General features: G+C 40.9%; 1 protein-coding gene across 13 annotated transcripts in view; it reads left to right on the top strand.

Moving 5' to 3' along the window:
- The window catches only part of SETD4 (SET domain containing 4), an 84,042-nt gene that overhangs the window by 1,926 nt on the left and 61,106 nt on the right, over window positions 1-21,010 (top strand). For 5 of the 13 annotated variants that reach the window (XR_013368808.1, XM_077879136.1, XM_077879133.1 and 2 more), the window contains exons 2-9: window positions 85-190; window positions 6,937-7,032; window positions 10,665-10,702; window positions 12,812-12,900; window positions 14,445-14,874; window positions 16,805-16,979; window positions 18,584-18,665; window positions 19,743-19,823. Coding sequence is in view for 10 of the 13 variants with exons in the window: in XM_077879136.1 (XP_077735262.1) it covers window positions 85-190; window positions 6,937-7,032; window positions 10,665-10,702; window positions 12,812-12,900; window positions 14,445-14,874; window positions 16,805-16,979; window positions 18,584-18,665; window positions 19,743-19,823 (1,097 nt within the window). In the remaining 3 variants the exon portion in view is untranslated. Of the gene's footprint in view, window positions 1-18; window positions 191-6,936; window positions 7,033-10,664; window positions 10,703-12,811; window positions 12,901-14,444; window positions 14,875-16,804; window positions 16,980-18,583; window positions 18,666-18,962; window positions 19,080-19,742; window positions 19,824-21,010 lie in introns of all 13 variants that reach the window. The other 8 variants (XM_077879137.1, XM_077879135.1, XM_077879139.1 and 5 more) reach the window with 6 other exon arrangements.

The following is a 21,010-nucleotide window of genomic DNA, read 5'->3' as shown; positions in this document are numbered from 1 at the left end:
GTTTTTAAATCCTTGTAGGTACGAAGAATGGTGATTATCATACAAATGGGAAGAAAGGCAAAGAAAATGCTTTTTTTGTTTTAGGTTGGGCAACTGAACAGAAACTGCAATTTTAGGATGAAGAAGGGTGGAGGAAGAACGAGCCGGATCAGAAGACGGAAACTCTTCAGATGTTCTGTATCAAGAGGAGGTACAGTTTTGATCTTTTGGTGCCAGTGATGAAAGAAAGGAATCCTTGGTTGAGTAGCGTTAACAGATACACATAGCTTTTCTCAAAGGCAGATGGGCGATGTTCAAAGAGAATATTTCTTAAAGAATACTCTTTTTTATATTTTTTTTTTATCAGAGTTCAATTTGCCAACATATAGTATAAAAAACAAAACAAAACTGATGAACGTGGCGGGAGAGTGGGGGGAAGTGGGGCAAACCATCAAAAAGACTCCTAACTACAGAGACCAAACCGAGGTTTAGTAGAGGGGAGATGGGCGTGGGGTCGGGTCTAATGTGTGACAGGGACTAAAGAGGACAGTTGTGATGAGCACCATGTAATGTAGGGCAGTGTAGAATCACTGAATTCTACCCCTGAAAGTAATGGTAATTTTGTATTTTAATTCACTGGAGTTGGAAAAAAACTTGAAAATTAAAAAAAAAAATACTCTTTTTAATAGTGTCACTATGTCTTTTTAAATCCTTGTGGGACTGTGAATATAGTTCTCATTGCTTCAACTATGTCTTCTCTTGGGATGACTCCTAGGTTTCTGCTTCCAGGCCTGATCTTTCTCCTGACCTCCAGCTACCTGTAGAATATCAGTGTTTGGGTATAAATTTGTCATTTCAGATTCAGTGTAACGGAGTCTGAACAAGACATTGTATGTGGAAGTGCTTGGCCAATGGGAAAGTACTACGTAAATGCAGTTGTTATTTTTAAGAAAAATTAATAAAACTCCTCCTAGTTGGCCCCAAGCCTGTCAGCACCATTTGAGGCTGTCTTACTATTTCCTTCTTTGCGCTCTGTGGCCAGTGTCCTGCAAAATGTCATCTAGTTTTTCTTCCATAAGCTTCTCTGTCTGTTTTACTACTGGAAGATGATTTCAGGCGGCTCTGCTGGTTTACCTACACCCTTGTTTTTCTTCCCTGCTTGTTATTCCATTTGTTGCTGTGAGTCTCACTTTCCCAAGGGACAGCTCACATGTTGCCTTTTCGGTTTAAAAGCCTCCAGGGATTTTCTTTCATTCCCTTTTGCATGATATCTGTGGGCTCCATCCTGTCCCTCCTGTACCAGAAGCATGTTCCCTCCATGCTGTTCCCTGCGCGCAACCCACACATTCCTGATGATCCTTCAATCTAGAACACCTGTTTTCCTTCTCCCTGCCTTTTCAGTTTTTCTCTGGTCTTTAAAACTGAGCTGAGGTCTTGTGTTTTTGGTAATGCCATTTTCAGTTTTCACTAAAGTCATCCTTTGTTATGATGCTTTTTGGGTGTTATTCTTAAGGACCTATGACTTTTTAGTTGTTTCTTATGGAAGTGTTATTTCCTAGCTAAGTTAACTTTTGAAGTTGAAGAACATGTTGAACATTCCCCACTGTGGTTAACATAGTACTGTGTGAGGGATCCCTGGGTGGCGCAGCGGTTTGGCGCCTGCCTTTGGCCCAGGGCGCGATCCTGGAGACCCGGGATCGGGTCCCACGTCGGGCTCCCGGTGCGTGGAGCCTGCTTCTCCCTCTGCCTGTGTCTCTGCCTCTCTCTCTCTCTCTTTCTGTGACTATCATAAATAAATAAAAAAAAAAATAAAAAAAAATATAAAAAACATAGTACTGTGTGCATAGTAGTTGCTCATTAAATGCTCACTGATTAAATGCTGCTACTGTAAAATCTATTCTCTAGTTTATGGTGACATATTTTGGAAACCTTATTATCTTGGGTCATGTTTTTAAAAAAGTTTTATTGAGGTATAATTGTCATACAATGAATGTCAATATTAAAGTGTATTAATTTGATAGATTTTGACATGTATGTTCACACAGGAAGCTATCACCACAATTAAGATAATGAACATGTCCATCCATCTCAAAAAGTTTCCTTGTTTCCCCTTGTAACCCTTTCCTTTTGCCTCTCTTTAACTGTATCCTGCCCCCCGCCCCCACCATCCAGGCCAGCACTGACGTGCTTTCTGTCACTATTGATTTATTTGCATTTCATAGTATTATATGATCCTATAGTGTATCATAAGATATAATAATAACATAGTATTTGGCTTCTTTTACTTACCATAGTTTCAGTGTAGGTTAAGCTTTTAAATAAACTGCCAAACTGTGTTTCAGGAGTGATTGTATAATCTCACATTTTTTCCAGCAGTTTGTGAGAGTTCTAGTTGCTCCACATTTTTGCTGACTTCTCATTGCCCTTTTGACTCTAGCCATTTTAATGGGTGAAGTACTATCTCACTATGATTTTGATTTGTATTTTCCTAATGATTGGTGTGCTTATTTGCCATTTATATAGGTTTTCTGTGGTTGACTGTGTAGATCTTTTGCCCATGTTTTTATTAGTCGGTTTTCTTTTTTCTTTTTTCTTTTTTTTAAATTTTGTGTGGTTATGGTAAGCAAGACATTACTTTCAATTACATCTTTCTGGTTCTATTTGTACTTTTGGCTATTGATTTCTACACATCTGTTTTTTTACTGCACTATCCTAGTAAGTTCTTTTCTATATGTTTTTTGCACTTTTTTGAGCTGAAAATGCTAATTCTTATTTATTTGTTTATGACTTACTTAATTTTTAGAATTTCGGTACAGTTAATATACAGTGTTCTCCTAGATTCACGTGTGAAATACAGTGATTGAGCAGTTCTCTACATTACCCAGTGTTCATCAGGATAAGTGAACTCTTCACTCTTTGCCTCTTTCATCTGTCTCCCCACCCACTTCACCTCTGGCAACCATTGTTTGTTCTCTCTATTTGAGAATTTGTTTTTTATCTTTTTTTTCTTTTTATGCTTGTTTCTTAAATTCCATATATGAGTAAAATCATATAGTATTTGTCTTTCTCTGACTGATTTCACTTAGCGTTATAATTTCTGGATCCATCCATATAAATGGCAAGATTTCATCCTTTTTTTGGCTGACTAATATTCTATTCATCTGTCGATACCTGTCATTCATATCTTGGTTATCGTAAATAATACTGCCATATACATAGGGGTACACATATCTTTTGGAATTAGTGTTTTTGTATTCTTTGGATAAATACCCAGTAGTGGAATTATTGGATAATATGGTAATTCTATTTTTAATTTTTTGAGGAAGCTCCTTACTGATTTCCACAGTGGCTGTACCAGTTTGCATTCCCACCAATGGTGCATAAAGGTTTCTTTCACTCCATTCCTTGCCAATGCTTGTTTCTTGTGTTTTTGATTGTAGCCTGACAGGTGTGAGTTGATCTCATCATGGTTTTGATTTGCATTTCTCTGATGATGAGTTGTTCAGCATCTTTTGATGTGTCTGTTAGCCATCTGTGTTTTCATCTTTGAAAAAATGTCTGTTTTATTTTTCTTGACAACTTTATTTTTCTTGATTTACTGATTCTTTTATAAGATAGGTGTTTTGCAAATACTTTCAATCATTCCGTGGCTTTTCTTTTCATGCCCTTAACAGTGTCTTTCTTCTGAAGAACAGAAATTTAAAATTTTGATAGTCTTATTTGTCAGTTTGTTGTTTTAAAGATCTTCCTTTTGGTGGTGTTACCTAAGAAATTTGCATAACTCAAGGTTGCAAAGGTTTTCTATGTTTTCTTCTAGGAGCTTTATAGTTTTAGACTTTATATTTAAGTCTGTGATTAATTTTTTTAAAAAGATTATATTTATTCATGAGAGAGAGAGGCAGAGACATAGGCAGGCACCCCAATTTTGGATTAATTTTTATATGTTGTACAAGATAGGAATACTTTTTTTCTTTCTTTTTTTTTGCGTAGGTAGATCCAGTTGTCCTAGCAACATTTATTGAAAAAACTGTCCTTTCCCACTGAATTGCTTTTGGACCTTTGTAGAAACCTCAACTCTTAAAAAAAAAAAAAAAAAAATCCAACCAACAAACAAAACAAAACAAAACAAAAACCCTCAACTATTTATATGTGTCTGGGTCCTTTTTTTGGACTTTCTGCTCTGTTCCATTGATTTCTTTTTGCTAGTCTTGATGACAGTGTTACATAATCTTGGTTACTGTAGCTTTATAATGAGTTTTGAAATGAGTATTTTTTAAAAATTTATTCATGATAGAGAGAGAGAGAGAGAGGCAGAGACGCAGGCAGAGAGAGAAGCAGTCTCCATGCAGGGAGCCCGATGTGGGACTTGATCCCAGGACTTCAGGATCATGCCCTGGGCCAAAGGCAGACGCTCAACCTCTGAGCCACCCAGGTGTCCCTGAAATCAGTATTTCAAAGTGGTTTTGACTATTGTAGGTCCTTTGCATTTCCACATAGGTTTTAGAATCATTTTGTCAGTTTTTTACAAAAAGTCTGCTTGAATTCTGATTTGGATCATATTGAATCTATAGATCCCTTTGGGTAGAATTTGATGCCTTAACAGTGTTGAATCTGCCAACCCCTAAACAAGCATATTTCTCCATTTATTCAGGTTATTGACTATAGATCTTTAAAAAATTTTTTTGTGATAAAATACACATAAGGTAAAACTGAACTATTGTGACATTTTTAAGTGTAGTTCAGAAGCGTTAAATACATTCACATTGTTGTCCAACGAATCACTGGAACTCTTTTCATCTTGCAGAACTGGTACTCTATTTCCATTAAATAGTGACTTCTCATTCCGCTCTTTCTCTAGCCCCTAGCAGATACCATTTTGCTCTCTGTTTTTGGTGAATTTGACCGTTCTAGGTAGCTTGTATACATGGAGTCATGTCATGGAGTCATGGAGTCATACAGTATTTGTCTTTTTGTGACTGGCTTATGGCACTTAGCATAAGGCCCACAAGATTCATCTATGTTGTAGCATGTGTCACAATTTCCTTCCTTTTTAAGGCTGAATAATCCATCATATAGATGCCACATTTTCTTTGTCTGTTGATAGATACTTAGTTTTTTTGCTACCTCTTGGCCATTTTTGAGTAATGCTATGAACATGGGCAAATGTCTCTTTGAGATCTTGCTTTCTATTCTGGATATATATCCTGGAGTTGCGGGGTCAGTTCTTTTCTTAATTTTTTGAGGACTTACCTGTTTTCTGTTTTCCATGGTTTTCCATGGTAGCTGTACCATTTTACATTCCCACCAGCAGTGCTCAAGAGTTTCAGTTTTTCCTTTGGCAACACTTCATTTTGTATTTTTTTGGTAGTAGCCATCCTAATGGATATGGGATGATACACATTGTAGTCTTTTTTTTTTTTTAATTTTTATTTATTTATGGTAGTCGCAGAGAGAGAGGCAGAGACATAGGCAGAGGGAGAAGCAGGCTCCATGCACCGGGAGCCCGACGTGGGACTTGATCCCGGGTCTCCAGGATCGCTCCCTGGGCCAAAGGCAGGCGCTAAACCGCTGCGCCACCCAGGGATCCCCCACATTGTAGTCTTGATTTGCATTTTCCTAGCGGTTAATGATGAGCTTTTTTTTAACATACTCGGTTACCATTTATATACTATCGTTGGGGAAATGTCTCTTCAAGTCCTTTGCCTGTTTTTTGCTTTTTATATTATTTATTATTCACTTATTTATTTGCTTGTTTTTTTTTTTTTTAATTGGGTCTTCTTTTTTCTTTTTCTTTCTTTTCTTTTTAAGATTTTATCCATTTATTTGAGATAGCACAAGAGTGAGAGAGCACAAGCAGGGGAGCGGCAGAGGGAGGGGAGAAGCAGCCTCTAGCCTGATGCAGGGCTTGATCCCAGGACCCTGGGATCACAACCTGAGCCAAAGGCAGATGCCCAAGTGATTGAACCACCCAGACGCCCTAGGTCTTTTTTCATATAGGCCTTTATAGCTGTAAATTTCCCTGTCTCACAGTTGTAGAAGCCAGAAGTCCAAAATCAAGGTGTCAGCAGGATTGGTTTCTTCCCAGGGCTGTGAGGGAACCATCTGTTCCAGGCTTCTCTCCTTGGCTTGTAGATGGCTCTCTTCCCCCAGTGTCTCTTCTGTCATCTTCCCTCTATTCCCATGTCCAAATTTTTCCTTTTTATGACACTAGTCCTGTTGGAATAGGGGCCACCCTAAATAACTACCTTTTAACTTGATTACTTCGGTGAAGACCCTATTTCTGAATAAGGTTATATTCTGAGGCACTGGGGTTAGGACTTCAACGTAGAATTTTGGGTGCACACAGTTCAGCCCATTGGTACCTTTTATTTATTTTTCTTTCATTTATGTTGGCTAGAACCACTAGTGCAAGGTTGACTGCAAGTGTCTTGTTCCTGATCTTAGAGGGAAAGCACTCAATTTTTCATAATTATGTCAGTTGTAGGTTTTTTGTTAGTCTATCAGGTTGAGGAAGTTCTCTTCTATCTTGTTCTCTTCTATCTTGCTTGTTGGTGTTATTTATCAGGAATGAATGTTAGGTTTTATCAAATGCTTTTCCTTCATCTTTGAGTTGATCATATGGTTTTTCTCTTAGTTTACATTATTTAGGTACTACTTATTCTCATTTATGACATGACCATCTGTCTGAGACGTTACTTTTTATTATTTTTTTGAGATAGTAAGAATGGGTTGGGGAGACAGGCAGAGGGGAGAGAGAAAAAAATCTTAAGCCAGGGATGGAGTCCGATGAGGTGCTTGATCTCATGACCTTGAGATCATGACCTGAGCTGAAATCAGGAGTCAGATGCTTAACTGACTGAGCCACTCAAGGTGTCCCTGAGACAGTTATTTTTTATAAATGGTACTGTGATTATATAGTGATTTTTGTCACCATTTTATCTTTGTTTTCCTGGTTAGTGAATGAGAGTTACAAGCCTGAATTTATAGAGCTTAAGAAGTGGCTGAAAGATAGGAAGTTTGAAGATACAAACTTAATACCTGCTTGTTTTCCAGGTAAGGTCTCTAGCATCATCTCTCAGGACTTTGCTCACATGAGAGACATGTGGGCCCAGGTGATGGGAAAGCAGGGACAGTTCTTGAAGGTGGGCTGTATTCTCCTTTGGAGCACATCTTCTGTTGTGTGTCAGACTTCCTACTTTGTAGCTATTAATATTTATTTATACTTTGTTCTTAAAATAAATTGAAGTGGCTTGGGAGAAATTCCAAAATGGTAAAAATAATACTAAAAATTAAAAAAGGGAAAGTGAGAATAGAAAAATAAGATGAAGATGGCATAAGGATAATACATATAAAAGCCATAATTCTAAAATCTTGTTGTATTCCTGTTCAGCCACAAATTTGACTATCCTTCCAATGGCCAATTTATATGATCAGTTACCTGAGTCTTTATGTTCTGTAAGCAAAACTAACTTGTTTACTCAGCAAAGTGCAGGTATTCCTGAACTTAGACCTTCCCAATGAAGACGTTTATATAATATGACTGGTGTCCTTATCGTCATACTCATAGTGGTTTCGTGGGATTTTTCAAACCATGCAGGCTGATGAGATTATCCCATAGCTCAGGTGAGTTGAAATAGATTTTTTTTTTTAAAGATTTTATTTCTGAGAGACCTTCAGAGAGAGGCAGAGACATAGGCAGACGGAGAGGTAGGAGAGGTAGGCTCTCTGTGGGGAGCCTGATGCAGGACTTGATCCCTGGATCCTGGGATCACAATCTGAGCCAAAGGCAGACGCTCAGCTGCTGTAGAATAGAGACAGTTGTACAATCAGGGCCTTGAAAGTCTACATCACAGAGCAGGTGCAGATCTTTTTTTACCGTACAGAAAAGTAAATCATATGCCTCTGGGTGCTCCTTTGGGACACTGAAATAATTAAATACCCACTAGGTAATTTAACTTTGAGCAAATTGACTTCTTTATACATCATCAAAATAAATGATGTGGCCATGCTTGAATGAGGTGATGTGTGTAAAGTTGTTTCCTACACATCAGGATGGCTTTGGGCTAAAATATTTGCTTTGAGCCATTACCTGTTAGGGCTGCTCCTCTTGAAGATGGTAAACCAGTTTTGTCAACTTCTGACAGGTTTAACTTTCTGTTTTTGTGTGTGAAGAAGCACAAAAACAGGGAAAGCCACACACTTTTTTTATTGGATGGAGTTCTTTACAAGACGATCTAGAAAAAATAGTGTTAGGAGTGGACTGTGCCTTTGGCCTACCTGTGCCTCAGCTGTCACTTGGCCTTGAGAAGGATAGGATTAAAATTATCAAGCAGGGATTGGCATATGTTTAGGTGGAATGTCTGAAAAATAATCTATCATTTGGAACAGTGGAGAGTGAACCAGTTTTAGTGCAACAAGTCTTTCTGGGCTCATCTCCAGATTCACTGTCACAGAGAGGCTGAAGCAGAATGGTTCAGTAATGGTCACAGCCCACTACTTACAGTTCTGGGGCCAAGGAGCCTTCTGTCTTAGGCAGTTCGAGCTGCTATAACAAATTACTGTAGACTGGGTAACATAACTGATTCCCTCCTCACAATCTTGGGGCCTGGGAAGTCCAGTATCATGGTGGGCGCAGATTCAGGGTCGGGTGTGGAGTGAAGCCAGGTTTGCAAATTGCCATCTTCTAGTTGGGTCCTCACATGACGGGAGATTCAAGAGCGGGACCGGCTTTCTGGTCTCTTCTTAGGGGTGCAGTAGGCACTAAATCCCATTCATGAGGGCTCCGTCCTCATGGTCTAAGCACTTACCAAACGTTTCCCACCTCCTAATGCCATCACACTGGGGGTTGGGATTTCAACATACCTTCCCTAAGTGCTTTATATACCTTAATCTGACAGGAGGGGACGTGTATAGGAGTCTATCAGAATGTCCAAAATTCTGGGGAATTAATCTTAGTTTGTGGAGGTGCAAGAACAAGATTCCTAAGTTGCAAGCAGGGTTCACAGTCTTCAGACTCTCACCTGATTCATGCTTTGGGAATTGACCCCAGTATTTGTTTTTGCCACCAAAAGCACTGGCCACATATGAGTCTCCTAGGTGGACTTAATGATAGCAGAAATTTTCAGGTGCCGAGAAGCCTATAATAAGCTTTCCTTTTATAAGATCCTAATGGCCACTTCCTACCTTGCCTTAGTAAGTGCAGGTTACTGTCGTTTGTTTTCTGATACTGAACACTGTATTGTAGAAATACAGGTGAAGTATTTTCCAGGGTTATTCCATATACTAAGTTCTATTCACATATGCAGTTTGAAGAGAAATTTCCACTTAGCTTAGCAAAATAATTTTTTAAAGGATGACTCCATAGAAAAAAATCCTTCCACTAGTAGTTGGTTCCAGGGTTCTGGCCCACAGGGATAATTAACTCTGCCATGAGACACATGGAAGAAATTAAATCAGTTTTTGAAACCAAAACCATGTGTCTGAGCACACAGTATGCTTCTGGGTAGAGAGATGAGTTAGGACTCATCAAATAAGACTTGCCAGACTTCTGATCTAGGATCAAGGCAGGAGTTCCCTCCATGAACTAGGAGCTCCCACTAGTCCTGCAGGGATTGACTTTGCTGAATATATTCCCTACTAGTTGAGAGAAAAAGATCAAGAATTATGAATTTGAAAAGATGAATATTCTACACCTTGTGTAGTAGTTATAGGTCAGAGTGTATGTAGGCCTGCTGGGAAAGCTACTGACTGTTAGAGGGACAGAGCCTTGGGCTTAGAACGGTACACTTCGGGGTGGTAGTGGTGTTGACCATGCAGCTGGTGAAGTTACTTGCTGTGACTGCTCTGGTCGAGGCCTTGGCTAATCAGGAGGAGCTGGCCCTGGATCTCCCCTGTTGAGCTCACCCAGTCAAGGAGAGTCTAATGACTTTCCTGGTCAGAGAGGGTAGGGCGTGGTCTGAAGGCTTTGTGGGACCTGAATGGGTTTATTGGTCAGCCAGTCAAAGAAGCCTCCTCACTGGGAAGGCTGGCTCTGGTAATGAGTAAAAGTGGCTTGAAGGTCCAGCCTCTCTGGTTGGGTGGGCTTCAGGAGTAGGCCCCCAGCACAGCTGGTAGGGCCCAGGGGAGAGGGTCCAGCTTGAAGGGTCCTATTAGACACCCAGGAGCAGATCCATATAAAGTCGATGATCTTTAGATCTTGACTCTGCTCTTCAAGGGTCATAAACCCAAAAGGAGGTCAGGATATTATCTAGAAGGAGCTTCTTGATCCTCTGTTTCCCCTGGGAGTCAAAGGATGAGAGAACTTCAGTGTGTGTAATTTTGAGGTTTATTTGCATGTTTTTAAAAAGCTTTATTTATTTATTTGGGAGAGAGAGCAAAAGAGAACTCAGGCATATGAGCAAGCCAGAGGAGGGGGGTTGCTAAGGGAGAGAATCTTCAAACAGACTCCCCACTGAGCACAGAGCCCAACTGATGCTTGATGCGCATCCCACGACCCTGAGATCATGACCTGAGCTGAAACCAAGAGTTGGATGCTTACTGACTGAGCCATTCAGGTGCCCCGTTCAATTGCATTTTCTACTCAAAATGATATCCTTAATATCTTGAAGACACAGGATTTTGTTGTTGTTGTTGTTGTTTTGTTTTGATACCATAGGATTTACCCTTTTTTCTTTTTTGTGTCTTAGGTACAGGAAGAGGGCTGATGAGCAAAACATCCCTGCGGGTAAGAATTTCTGTTATCCTTGAAACCTAATGTAGATTTTGTTCCTTTGTTTTTGTGGTTCAAATCAGGTGAATGAAAAATATTTCAGACACATAGCTATTTTTTACCTAATGGTAGGTTTGAATGTAATTGTGTCAGTTAGCTTTAAGTTTGCTGCATAGACTGACAAACCCAAAGTAACAGAGCAGAAGTTTATTTTGCTCTCAAGTAAACAGGCCTGGATGGGCAGACCTGGGCTTGTGTGGTGATCCCATAGCTGTGAGAGGCTCAGACTCCTTCCAGCTCTCTGTCCACATTCTCGGAGAAGCCCTTCACCCTCAGGTCCAGGGAATAGTTCCTGGAGCTGGAGCAGCAAGATGGAACAAGGGGGTGAGGGAGGGCAGGTTTCCTTCTTTTAAGAAAATTCTAGCCCTCTCCCATAGACCAGGTACACAGCCCTAGCTGGCTGTGAGGGCGGCAATTTGTGTCCTTTCCCTGGCATAGTGACCTCCTGATAGGATTGCACGAATGGCTGGAGGAGAAGGGACGTGTTGGGTTGGCAGCTAGCCATCTCTGCCACAGCAAATTGTACAGAGCAGCCCGTATGTATGATAAATGTACCTGGGGAGGGAGCTGCTCTCGTCTGAGAGGGTGCGTGAGTCAGCAGAGGGCAGAGCCTCAGAGCCTGGCTCTGGACTGCCTACAGCTAGTGGTGGGACCCGGTTAGCTCCTCTCCTTACCTGGCAACGAGGAGGTAAATGACACAGAGGATCTCTAGGGTCTATTGTATTTTTTTCCATGTTACTTAAAGGATATCTAATGCATGGTTTTTTGTGAAGCTAGAAATTAATTCCTTAGTTTATTTTTAGTTCCTTAATTATAAAATCCACCTACGTGCATACACGTTTAGCCTAAAGAATGGTCCTTTTTAATGTTGTAATTCTCTTTTGCTACTTTTTTTATTTAAAAAATTTTAATTGTAAGATATATATGACAGAATTTACCATCTTAGCTGTTTTTAAGTATAGATCAGTGATATTAAGTGCAGTCACATTGCACAATTTTTTTATGTTTTAAAGGAACATATAATTGTGTTTCTGCTATTTTGGGAGGAGAGATACACTTCTCATGTATATGGCAGTAAATGTAGGTAGTCTTTGTTTAGATTACGAAATAATAATTGGCCATTTCTTCACCTCTGCTTTCAAATACAACCTTTGGTTAAACTTTTTGAAAATTGGGACATAAGTTACACAGAGTGAAATGCACTCTTAAGTGAAATGCACTTTTAAGTGTCCAGTTTCGTAAGTGTTGATGAAGAGATTTACTCTGTCAAGATATAGAACATTTTATTAAGTGGGCTTTTTTTAAATCAGAAAATTGTAGCATGTTGGAACAGGAAGGGACTGTCATGATTGTCCAGCTTGATCTTGATTTACAGATGAGAAAACCAGAAATTGAACCCAGAAGCTTTTGGCCTGAGATCTTTAACCAGCTTAGATGCCAGTTACAACGAAAGCCAGGATCTTAATTAACATCAGGCTTCTTGGTGCTTTGCTTCTGGTGTCTGTGACTTGACATCCTAATTTTTTCTTTTTATATTTCTATCTCCGTGGGAGGAACTGAAAACTATACTTTTGCAGGTGGTAAGATGAACCCCTTGTGGTGGCTGGGCTGCCCTTTTCTTAGTCTGGTTGCCACAGGTTATATGTATGGAGAAGAGGCCATTACTGGGAATAGTCGCCAGACACACGGATTTCACCAGATAGAGTTGTTCTCAGCGGTTTCTGCCCGTTTCCCATAACACTGTGTCCCGGTATAAGAATGTGAAGGAGCAGTATGATTTGAGTTGTCAGACAGTTTCCACATTCCTTTCTGGTGAAGGGCTAACTGCTAGTGGATGCCAGTCACATAATTCACCTTTAATTCTTGTTGGGGTTGTAGTACCTGCTACTGGAGCAGTCTTGCCTGCACCCGCTGACTCAGGGACTAGGGAGCCAGATGATTGGTGGGCACTTTGGGTCTGTGAGTGGGGTACCCTGGGTTCTTAGTGGACGATGATTGTGGACCCAGGGACACAGGACCTTCCCAGAGCACGAGTGTTCTAAACTTTACTTTCTTTTTGGTAAGGAGGGGCAGATGATTATTTCGTTGCCTGAGAGTTGCCTGATCACCACGGACACAGTGATTAGAAGCTACTTAGGGACATACATTGCTAAGTAAGTGACCGCACACATGCTCGTCCGGTGCAGGTGCTTGTCTTTTAAAGTCCGCAGCATTGGCGAATAATGTCCTCTAAGGCATAGTTCATTAGGACCAGCCTCTGTGTACGCCTAATACATATTTTACATATTTGAAATGATTGAAAGGGTTTATTCTGTTCTTGAAGTTTGTTCTTAATTCATTTTAAGCTGCATTTTTAAGGGTTTTAGTAGGCTGCCTGGGATATGGGTTTGAATCCTGACCTATCACGTACTAGAAAATGAAGATAAAGCGGGAGAACAGATATCCATCATTCTGAGGACCTTGACTCCTCCTAGCCTGTTCTTTATGATAGTAGGTCTCGACAGATGTTACTCTTAATTTTACCCTTACTGTACTTGCTTGAATTCTCCTTCAGCTGCAAAGAGCTGTTGACATTATGAAAGAGTGGTTTGTTTAGCATAGAAGAGAGGAGGCCAAGTTAGGAGAGGACTGTTTGCTGCCTGTTGGTATAGTGGGCCTTTGTTGGGGTGGGCTTTCTGAGGACAGAGTGAATGGGACCTGTAGCAGAAGGGGTTTCTAAATAATGAGGGTTATATGATTGTATTGTTTCTTAACTCAGGATCTGAGCTCTGGACTTAAATCTCCTTGGCATGTTTTTATGAGGGCAAATGTATCTTTATTGGCCTGAGTAGAAGCAGGGTTGCTCTTAGTATTAATATTTTCTATATCATTCTGAAAATTTGAGTAGGATATTTGGTAATATAGGGATCTGGATTTTGAAGGATTAATGAAACCTCTAAATACATTCACACAACATGAGATCTTTTTATTGCTAACAAATAAAAATACTGCAATATATAGTTTGTAATAGACTGGGTAAATTTAGGGATTAAATTTTTAGAACTTGAGCAAATATATATAATGAGCTGATGTAGTTTTCTGTGTAGGTTAGTGTCCTACAGTAAAACTTTCTGCAGTGATAGAAATATTTCATTCTGCATTGTTTAGTATGGTCGTTGTTAGCCACTTAGGCCTATTGAGCGCTTGAAATGTGGGCTACATGACTGAGGAATTGAATTTTAAATATTAACTTTAAATAACTAAAATTGAAATAATTATATGGACCCAGTGGTTATTGTATTGGATGTGGCCAGTCTCTAGGTTCTTTCCACTAGTTTTCTCCCCACCAAGTTTGATACCTTTATCCGAGTGAAATAAGTGAACTTGGAGCAGCAGCTTTAAAACTGGAGAACCAAGTTGGAAGCAGAGGTTGTTTGCCAAAAGGACTGTTGCAAAGCTGGAACATGGGTTAGTGAGACCGTTCTCGTCACTAGTCAGTGTGACTTGTTTAGAGCATTTACATCAGCATTTACTTTCTGCAGAGGAAATTCTTGAGGAAGCAAAACCTTGGCTGCATTTGAATAAGCTTGGAGGATCCTGATAGATTGGCCACAGTCCCTCTGGGAGCAGAACAAACCACTAGGATATCTTTTTATCTATCTGGCTTGTTCTATATTAGATAAAAGTAATTCTTTGATCTGGCTTGTGTTTTGAATAGGTGGCAGCCTCCCCCATCTCCTCTGCTGGCTCTGTGCACCTTTTTAGTTTCAGAAAAGCATGCTGGGGACCAGTCTCTCTGGAAGCCTTACCTGGAGATTTTGCCGCAGGCCTACACCTGCCCTGTGTGTTTGGAGCCGGAAGTGGTGAATCTTTTCCCCAAACCTTTGAAAGCAAAGGCCGAAGAGCAAAGAGCCCGTGTGCAGGAGTTCTTTTCTTCCTCCAGAGACTTTTTCTCTTCCCTGCAGCCCCTGTTTTCTGAGGCTGTTGAGAGCATCTTTAGCTACAGGGCCCTCCTGTGGGCTTGGTGCACGGTCAACACCAGAGCTGTGTACGTGAAGCACAGGCAGAGGCAATGCTTCTCCACGGAGCCAAACACCTACGCTCTTGCCCCATACTTGGATCTGCTGAATCATAGCCCCGAAGTCCAGGTGAGAAGTTGAGAGCATACATGTTCTGTTTTGACAGGAATGTCTGTGATGTATAGAACATGACTTTAAAACTATAGACAGAGGTGTTGCTGGCTTTAGGTAAACCTGCCTGCCACCAGGTATTTTTTATCTTTTCTCCCAGACCCCTTTTCCTTCCTGGTATGTTCCCCACCCCCTCTGTGTTTTCCTACCTGCTCTCCAGGCCCTCAGAGCTTAGTGTTCTATCCCCCTGAGTGGCCTTAACCAGCAGCACTTGTATTTCCCAGCTTGGGGTCAGAGTCCTCTTTCCTCCTGCCAATATGGGGACTAAAGTCTAGAATGCTTTCCTGACACCTGGTGGCATTGCTGTCAGTGTTTATCTTTGCTGTGATCCCTTGATTTACTTGCTCTCTCCCTCTCTGAGCTGTTTAAGGATGTGGGCTATGCCTTATTTCTCCCTGTAACCCAGTGCAGGGCCAGTCACATGGTAGGCATTTGATAAACCTTTACTGAATGGATGGGTATTTGTGGGGAAAAGGAGTCTGAGAAATATTAAAGAATCCCTCTTTGGGAGATAGTCCTAGATCTCATCCCCAGCCTTTTTCCCCTATGGCACAAAAAGCAGATGACAATACTTGTAGGCATGGTGGGCTAAGTGCCTGACTTTGAGGGCAAAGGTGTCCATATGTTGGCTTACCTGTAACCTGTTCAGGGTACACTGGGAGGTACACTGGCTGGGCCTCTGCTCGTGTAGTTCACTTCATACTCCACCGCACTTGGAGAGGATCCTTGACACTTGGCTAGCCCACGTGCTGGTGAGAGGGCAGCATAGGAAAGCCTGTACTGTGCTTTCTCAAGCAGAGGCAATCTTCTTGTCTGTCTGCTTGTAACTTTTTTAGAAAGATGCATTTGTGACAGTATTAAGCAAAGGAGCTAGAAGTTCTATGGCTGTTTCTGTGATTGATATTGAAGTAATGTTTGGGGCATACATATAATAGGGTGCTGGACACAGGAACCTCACTGGGGTGACTTTATTTTTATTGGGCTGTTAGTGCCTTTGTGCTTTAAGCCAGTGATTTTACAGCCATCATAGAGGCCCCACAAATTACAGCCTGTGACCAAGGGCCCTGGCAAAACCTAAAATACTTGCTCTCTGGCCCTTTATGGAAAAAAGATTGTTGATCCTTGGTCTAAAGCGTGTTGTAGCTGGCTCTTGGCATGTAACTCGAAACCATGGCCATAATCTGTTGGTGGTGCAAGCTGGGGATTTCAGCCCTGTTACTCATCCTTTCCCTGTCATTGCTGGGGTTTACTGTGTAGTGTGGCAGCCTCAGCACTTGTACACACGCCTTAGTGTGGAGAGCAGTAGGTCATCCTGCTGCTCTAAGGCTGTGTATGGTGAGACCTGAAATTCGTGTGTTGCCTTGACATCTTTAGGTCTCGCAGGGCCCCAGGGGCCTGTGAGTTCCTCTGCTCTCACTGGATATGCTCCCACCCAGAGGGAAAGACCCCATCAGCAGGACTAGCGACACTCTGCCTGGTCCATAGCCTGATGGTTTCCGCTCCCTGCCAGCCTCTTCCAACGAGCTCTCACATCTCCCCACAGGAACCAGGGTTTCACCTCTTGTTACTCTAAAGCCTGCTTCCTGTGTAGCCCCTGCATGGCTGGGGTGTCCTTTCCACCAGGGTATACATGTAGCTAGAAAACTGTTCTCTGTCATACCTGTCCACTTTGGCCATCCTGAGAACCCGAGGCAGGACCCCTTCCCTCACGAGGGATGACGTGGAGGCAAAACAGGCCCAAGTGCAGGCCCAAGTGCTTTTTCCCCACACGTAGTTAAATTCAGTGATGAGTGTTTGAAAGCTACACCTGACTTTAATACAGTAAACTTAATATTTGCAGTTTCACGCTTGGCTTTAAACAAAAAAATCGTTAATTTTTTTTTTCTAGGTAAAAGGAGCATTTAATGAGGAAACTCGCTGTTACGAAATTAGAACGGCTTCAAATTGTAGGAAACACGAAGAGGTGTTCATCTGCTATGGCCCTCATGATAACCAACGGCTGCTCCTGGAGTATGGATTTGTTTCCATCCATAATCCTCATGCTTGTGTTTATGTCTCAGAAGGTTGGAATCAACTTTGTTCTAAGAATTTACAATTTCTTTTCCCCATCGGGGGGTGTGTTTCTTTTAAGTTTTAGTAAAAGTGGCAAAACCTTAAAATGTGTATCATTTATTTTCCCCTACCTAAGGGAAAATACTCTCACTGACCATGTGATTTGAGTGTTGAAGTGAAAAACAACAAAAGCTCTGGTCAGTACTGAGGATTGGAATAACTCCGAAAAAATAGTAAGGCCACTAAGTAAATGAATAGAATATTAAAAAGTTGGGAAGAAATGGAAATTTTTGTGCTGAGACCTTGTCACTGTTACTAAATACAGGATGGATTTGAGAACAAAAAATAAATATTTAAGCACCTACTGTCTGAGGCACTGTGCTAATAATGGATACAAATATTACATAGTTTTGGGGGTTTAATGCCATGATAAAATGTTGATCTCAGTTATTTTTTCTGTGACCTACTAACTAGCCATCATTGGTATTACTGTTCTTAAAAATAATAATTTAGAGGCACTTGGGTGGCTCAGTGGTTGAGCGTCTGTCTTTGGCTCAGCTCGTGATCCTGGTGTCATGGGATGGAGTCCCAATCGGGCTCCCTGCAGGGAGCCTGCTTCTCCCTCTGCCTGTGTTTCTGCCTCTCTCTTTTATGAATAAATAAATTCTTAAAAAAATAATTTAGCTATTAAATTGATGCCATGGAAATTCCAAATACAGTATTAATAACAGTACATAGAAAAATGGTTCTTTCCCCCTCTTCCTGAAGCAGCAGAGAAATAGTTTTGTAGGCCATGAAGAAATGTGGCCAGAGGTTTACCGACTATATAATTTGGGGTAGTTTTAATATAAGTTGTAGTGGAAATAGAACTTGTTCAAGATGAAACTACACCATCCTATAGGCAGAATAATAATGTTACTTCTCAACATAGAAATTAAAAAGCAAAAACTGGGCCTTGCTGGGTCTCTGAGAAAACTAGCTTTGAGATTAGCCTCCTGTTATCAGAATCACTTCAATATTAATGACCATGAAATACTGATTTGCAAACAGTTTGAGCAAAATTTACATTTTAGTAATTTTTGCATTTAAAATAAATATTATAAATATAATAAAATCAAAACATAGAACTATAAAAAAGAAATTTTAAAAATAGAAAAATCAGTCATTATACTGCTACCCCAAAAAGCTTTGCTAATTTTTACCTGTTGACTTTCAATTCCTTATACCCAGTTTTGAATTCTGGCGTTTGAAAATTCACAGTTATAAACAATTCCTCATGTTTGTACAGCTCCTGTACTTTTGGTGGCTGTAACTTCCATCCTCCTGCCACTGTCTTAATTACCTGGTTCTGTGAATTGATTTGCTTAGTGGGGACATGTGTTGAGGTTGTGGATATTTTCTCCCCTGCCCTGGAATTCCTCTAGCTTTTCAGGGGCTAAATAAAGATCTCATTGAATTGAACCCAAGTGGTGCTTTTTTGGTGTGAATTAGGTAAAACTGTTTACACAAGTCTTGATCATTGATGGGTGGGAGAGGAACTGTAGAAGGTCCACACTTTTGTCTTATGGTACCCTAAATTTATTTCATTCCTATCTTTTTTTTTTTTTTAATGTAGATATACTTGTTAAATACCTTCCAACAACAGACAAACAGATGAACAAGAAGATTTCCATTTTGAAGGATCATGACTTTATAGAGTAAGTGTTTTCTCTGTCTCTTAAAACTATTCCTTCAGGAAACTTTGATGAGAAGATTGAGGGTTGCATTTCTCTAGGTACAGGATACCTCCTGACTTGTACAAGTTGACAGGTAGGTGTTTATCAAGCATTTCCTGTGTGTAGTAAATTGTGCTTGATGTGGGGCTCACAAGGGGTATAAGATACTTTTCAAGAAACTTATTTTAGGGGACATGAGATACAAACTGGAAGGGTTATTATACTAACAGAAAGCCCTGTTGATCTAGATTGGTAGTCCAGTGTTTGTCTCCAACACAGGGTGCAGTGGAATGGCATTGAGCTACTGCAGACCAGGCTGGCCTCAGTCACCCAGCAATGTGGCGCAAGCACTTAGGGCACCGGGCTAGGAGCTTTGGCCAGGTGATTCTCCGCCAGGTGGGATAAATAGGGTTTGAGGCTCTTCCTTTCAGATTTTCTTCTGTAAATAAAACTAAGTTTTAAGTGGTCCAGGAGCAGTGTGAGGGCAATCTGGCTGCTGTGGCTGCCATTTGATGCCCAGGGAAATGCTGATTCTTCATCTTTCATCTCACTAGGACCCATGACACTGGCCCTTTTCCTCTGGCTTCCTCATCCACATTCAGTTCCTTATCAAAATTAATTGGAAAGTTTTTTACCTTTTTTTTTTTTTAATGATTTATTTATTTTGGGGAGAGAATGAGCAAAGAGAGCATGAGCAAGGGGGAGGGTCAGAGAGGAAGGGAGAAGCAGACTCCCTGGTGAGCAGGGATCCTAATGTGGGGCTCGATCCCAGAACCCTGGGATCCTGAACTGAGCCGAAAGCAGATGCTGAACCAACTGAGCCACTCACGTGCCCCTTTTACTATTTTTTTTTAAACAGAAAGTAAGATTTTTTTTTTTTTTAAACTCTGGCTTTATTCTTAAGTATTTGCAGACTTATTTTTCTCTTTTGCCTTTGTGACCAAGATACAAGTTACATAATGTTTAGCCCCTTCAGAAAATAGTTGGCTCTTCAGCCATTTGCCGTGGTCATGAAATATTGGAATGACAGGTGTGTTGTTATTTGTTTTTATGCTTTAGAAATTTGACATTTGGATGGGATGGACCATCTTGGAGGTTGCTCACAGCTCTTAAGTTGTTATGTCTGGAAGCCGAAGAATTGTAAGTTTCATGTATGTTGGTCGTGAACTGTAGTTACAACCTGGAGGTAACCTTGGGGCTTCTCCTGGCTTACATTCAAATACCCATTCTGGGAGGGGGAGGAAGGAATGACATTGTATACCAGGAGGCTTAGCCTCTATGGAACTTGCCCGTGCTGTGAGCGATTTAATACTAAGTTTTCACCATTTCTGGAATTCTGGTTTTAGAGTTGTAATCAGAGTACATGGGCCTGAGAACTTTTTATTCTCAGGTATTTTTCCCTGGTGACCTGCAGCTGGTTGTTTAGAGTATGTGTGTGTATATATATATATATTTTTTTCATCTTTAAAAAAAATTTTTTTATTAGAGTTTGATTCGCCAACATATAGCATAACACCCAGTGTTCATCCCATCAAGTTGTGTATGTTTTTAAAAGATTTTATTTATTTATTTATTTATTTATTTATTTATTTATTTATTTACTTACTTAAGAGAGTGCGCATGCACGCGATCATGTGCATGTGAGTGTCACAAGGGCAGGAGAGGGAAAGAGAGAATCTCAAGCAGACTGTGCTGCACGTGGAGCCTGACACGGGGGTCCATCTCAGGACCTTGAGATCATGCATGACCTGAGCCAAAATTGAGAGACGGTCAACTGGCTGAACCATCCAGGCACTCCTTAGAGTAAATATTTTAAAAAATATGAGCATTGGCACTTTATAGTGAAGTCCCTGAGTATTGTCCCTGAAGTCCCTGAGGAATTGTTTTTTCCTGGGGGCAAACAACTCTTCCCACCTGGTTCTATCCTGGGGCACACGTCCAGCCGCTTGGTAAAGGAGAGGCCTGGATATTTCATGGAGGAGGCAGGTAGAAGGGGCCCTCGGTGTAGACTCATTACTTTGAGGCTGCCAGTCCCCCCTCCCCCCCCGCCCAGCATGGAAAAGACTGTCCAGTGCAGGGACCTTTGTCAGCCTGGATCCACTGCTTAGCTTAGCAAAAGCTCAGATGAGAGAAACCATATGAGGAGTGGACTTGCCTAAGATGGTGACCCCATCCGCGAGTGGTTGGGAAGACTAAAGGGGATAATGTATAGAGATGCCTTCAAGTAGTTGATGCTCATTCAGTGACTCCTGTCAGGATATCGCTTACTTCTTTTTCTGTAGGGACTCTGGGGAAAAATTACTCCCTGATCTCAACACCAATAGATG

Source organism: Canis aureus, chromosome 30, assembly GCF_053574225.1.
Source record: "Canis aureus isolate CA01 chromosome 30, VMU_Caureus_v.1.0, whole genome shotgun sequence".
Classification (NCBI taxonomy): domain Eukaryota; kingdom Metazoa; phylum Chordata; class Mammalia; order Carnivora; family Canidae; genus Canis; species Canis aureus.
Note: the sequence above shows the minus strand (reverse complement) of the source record. Positions and strands in the feature narration are given on the sequence as shown.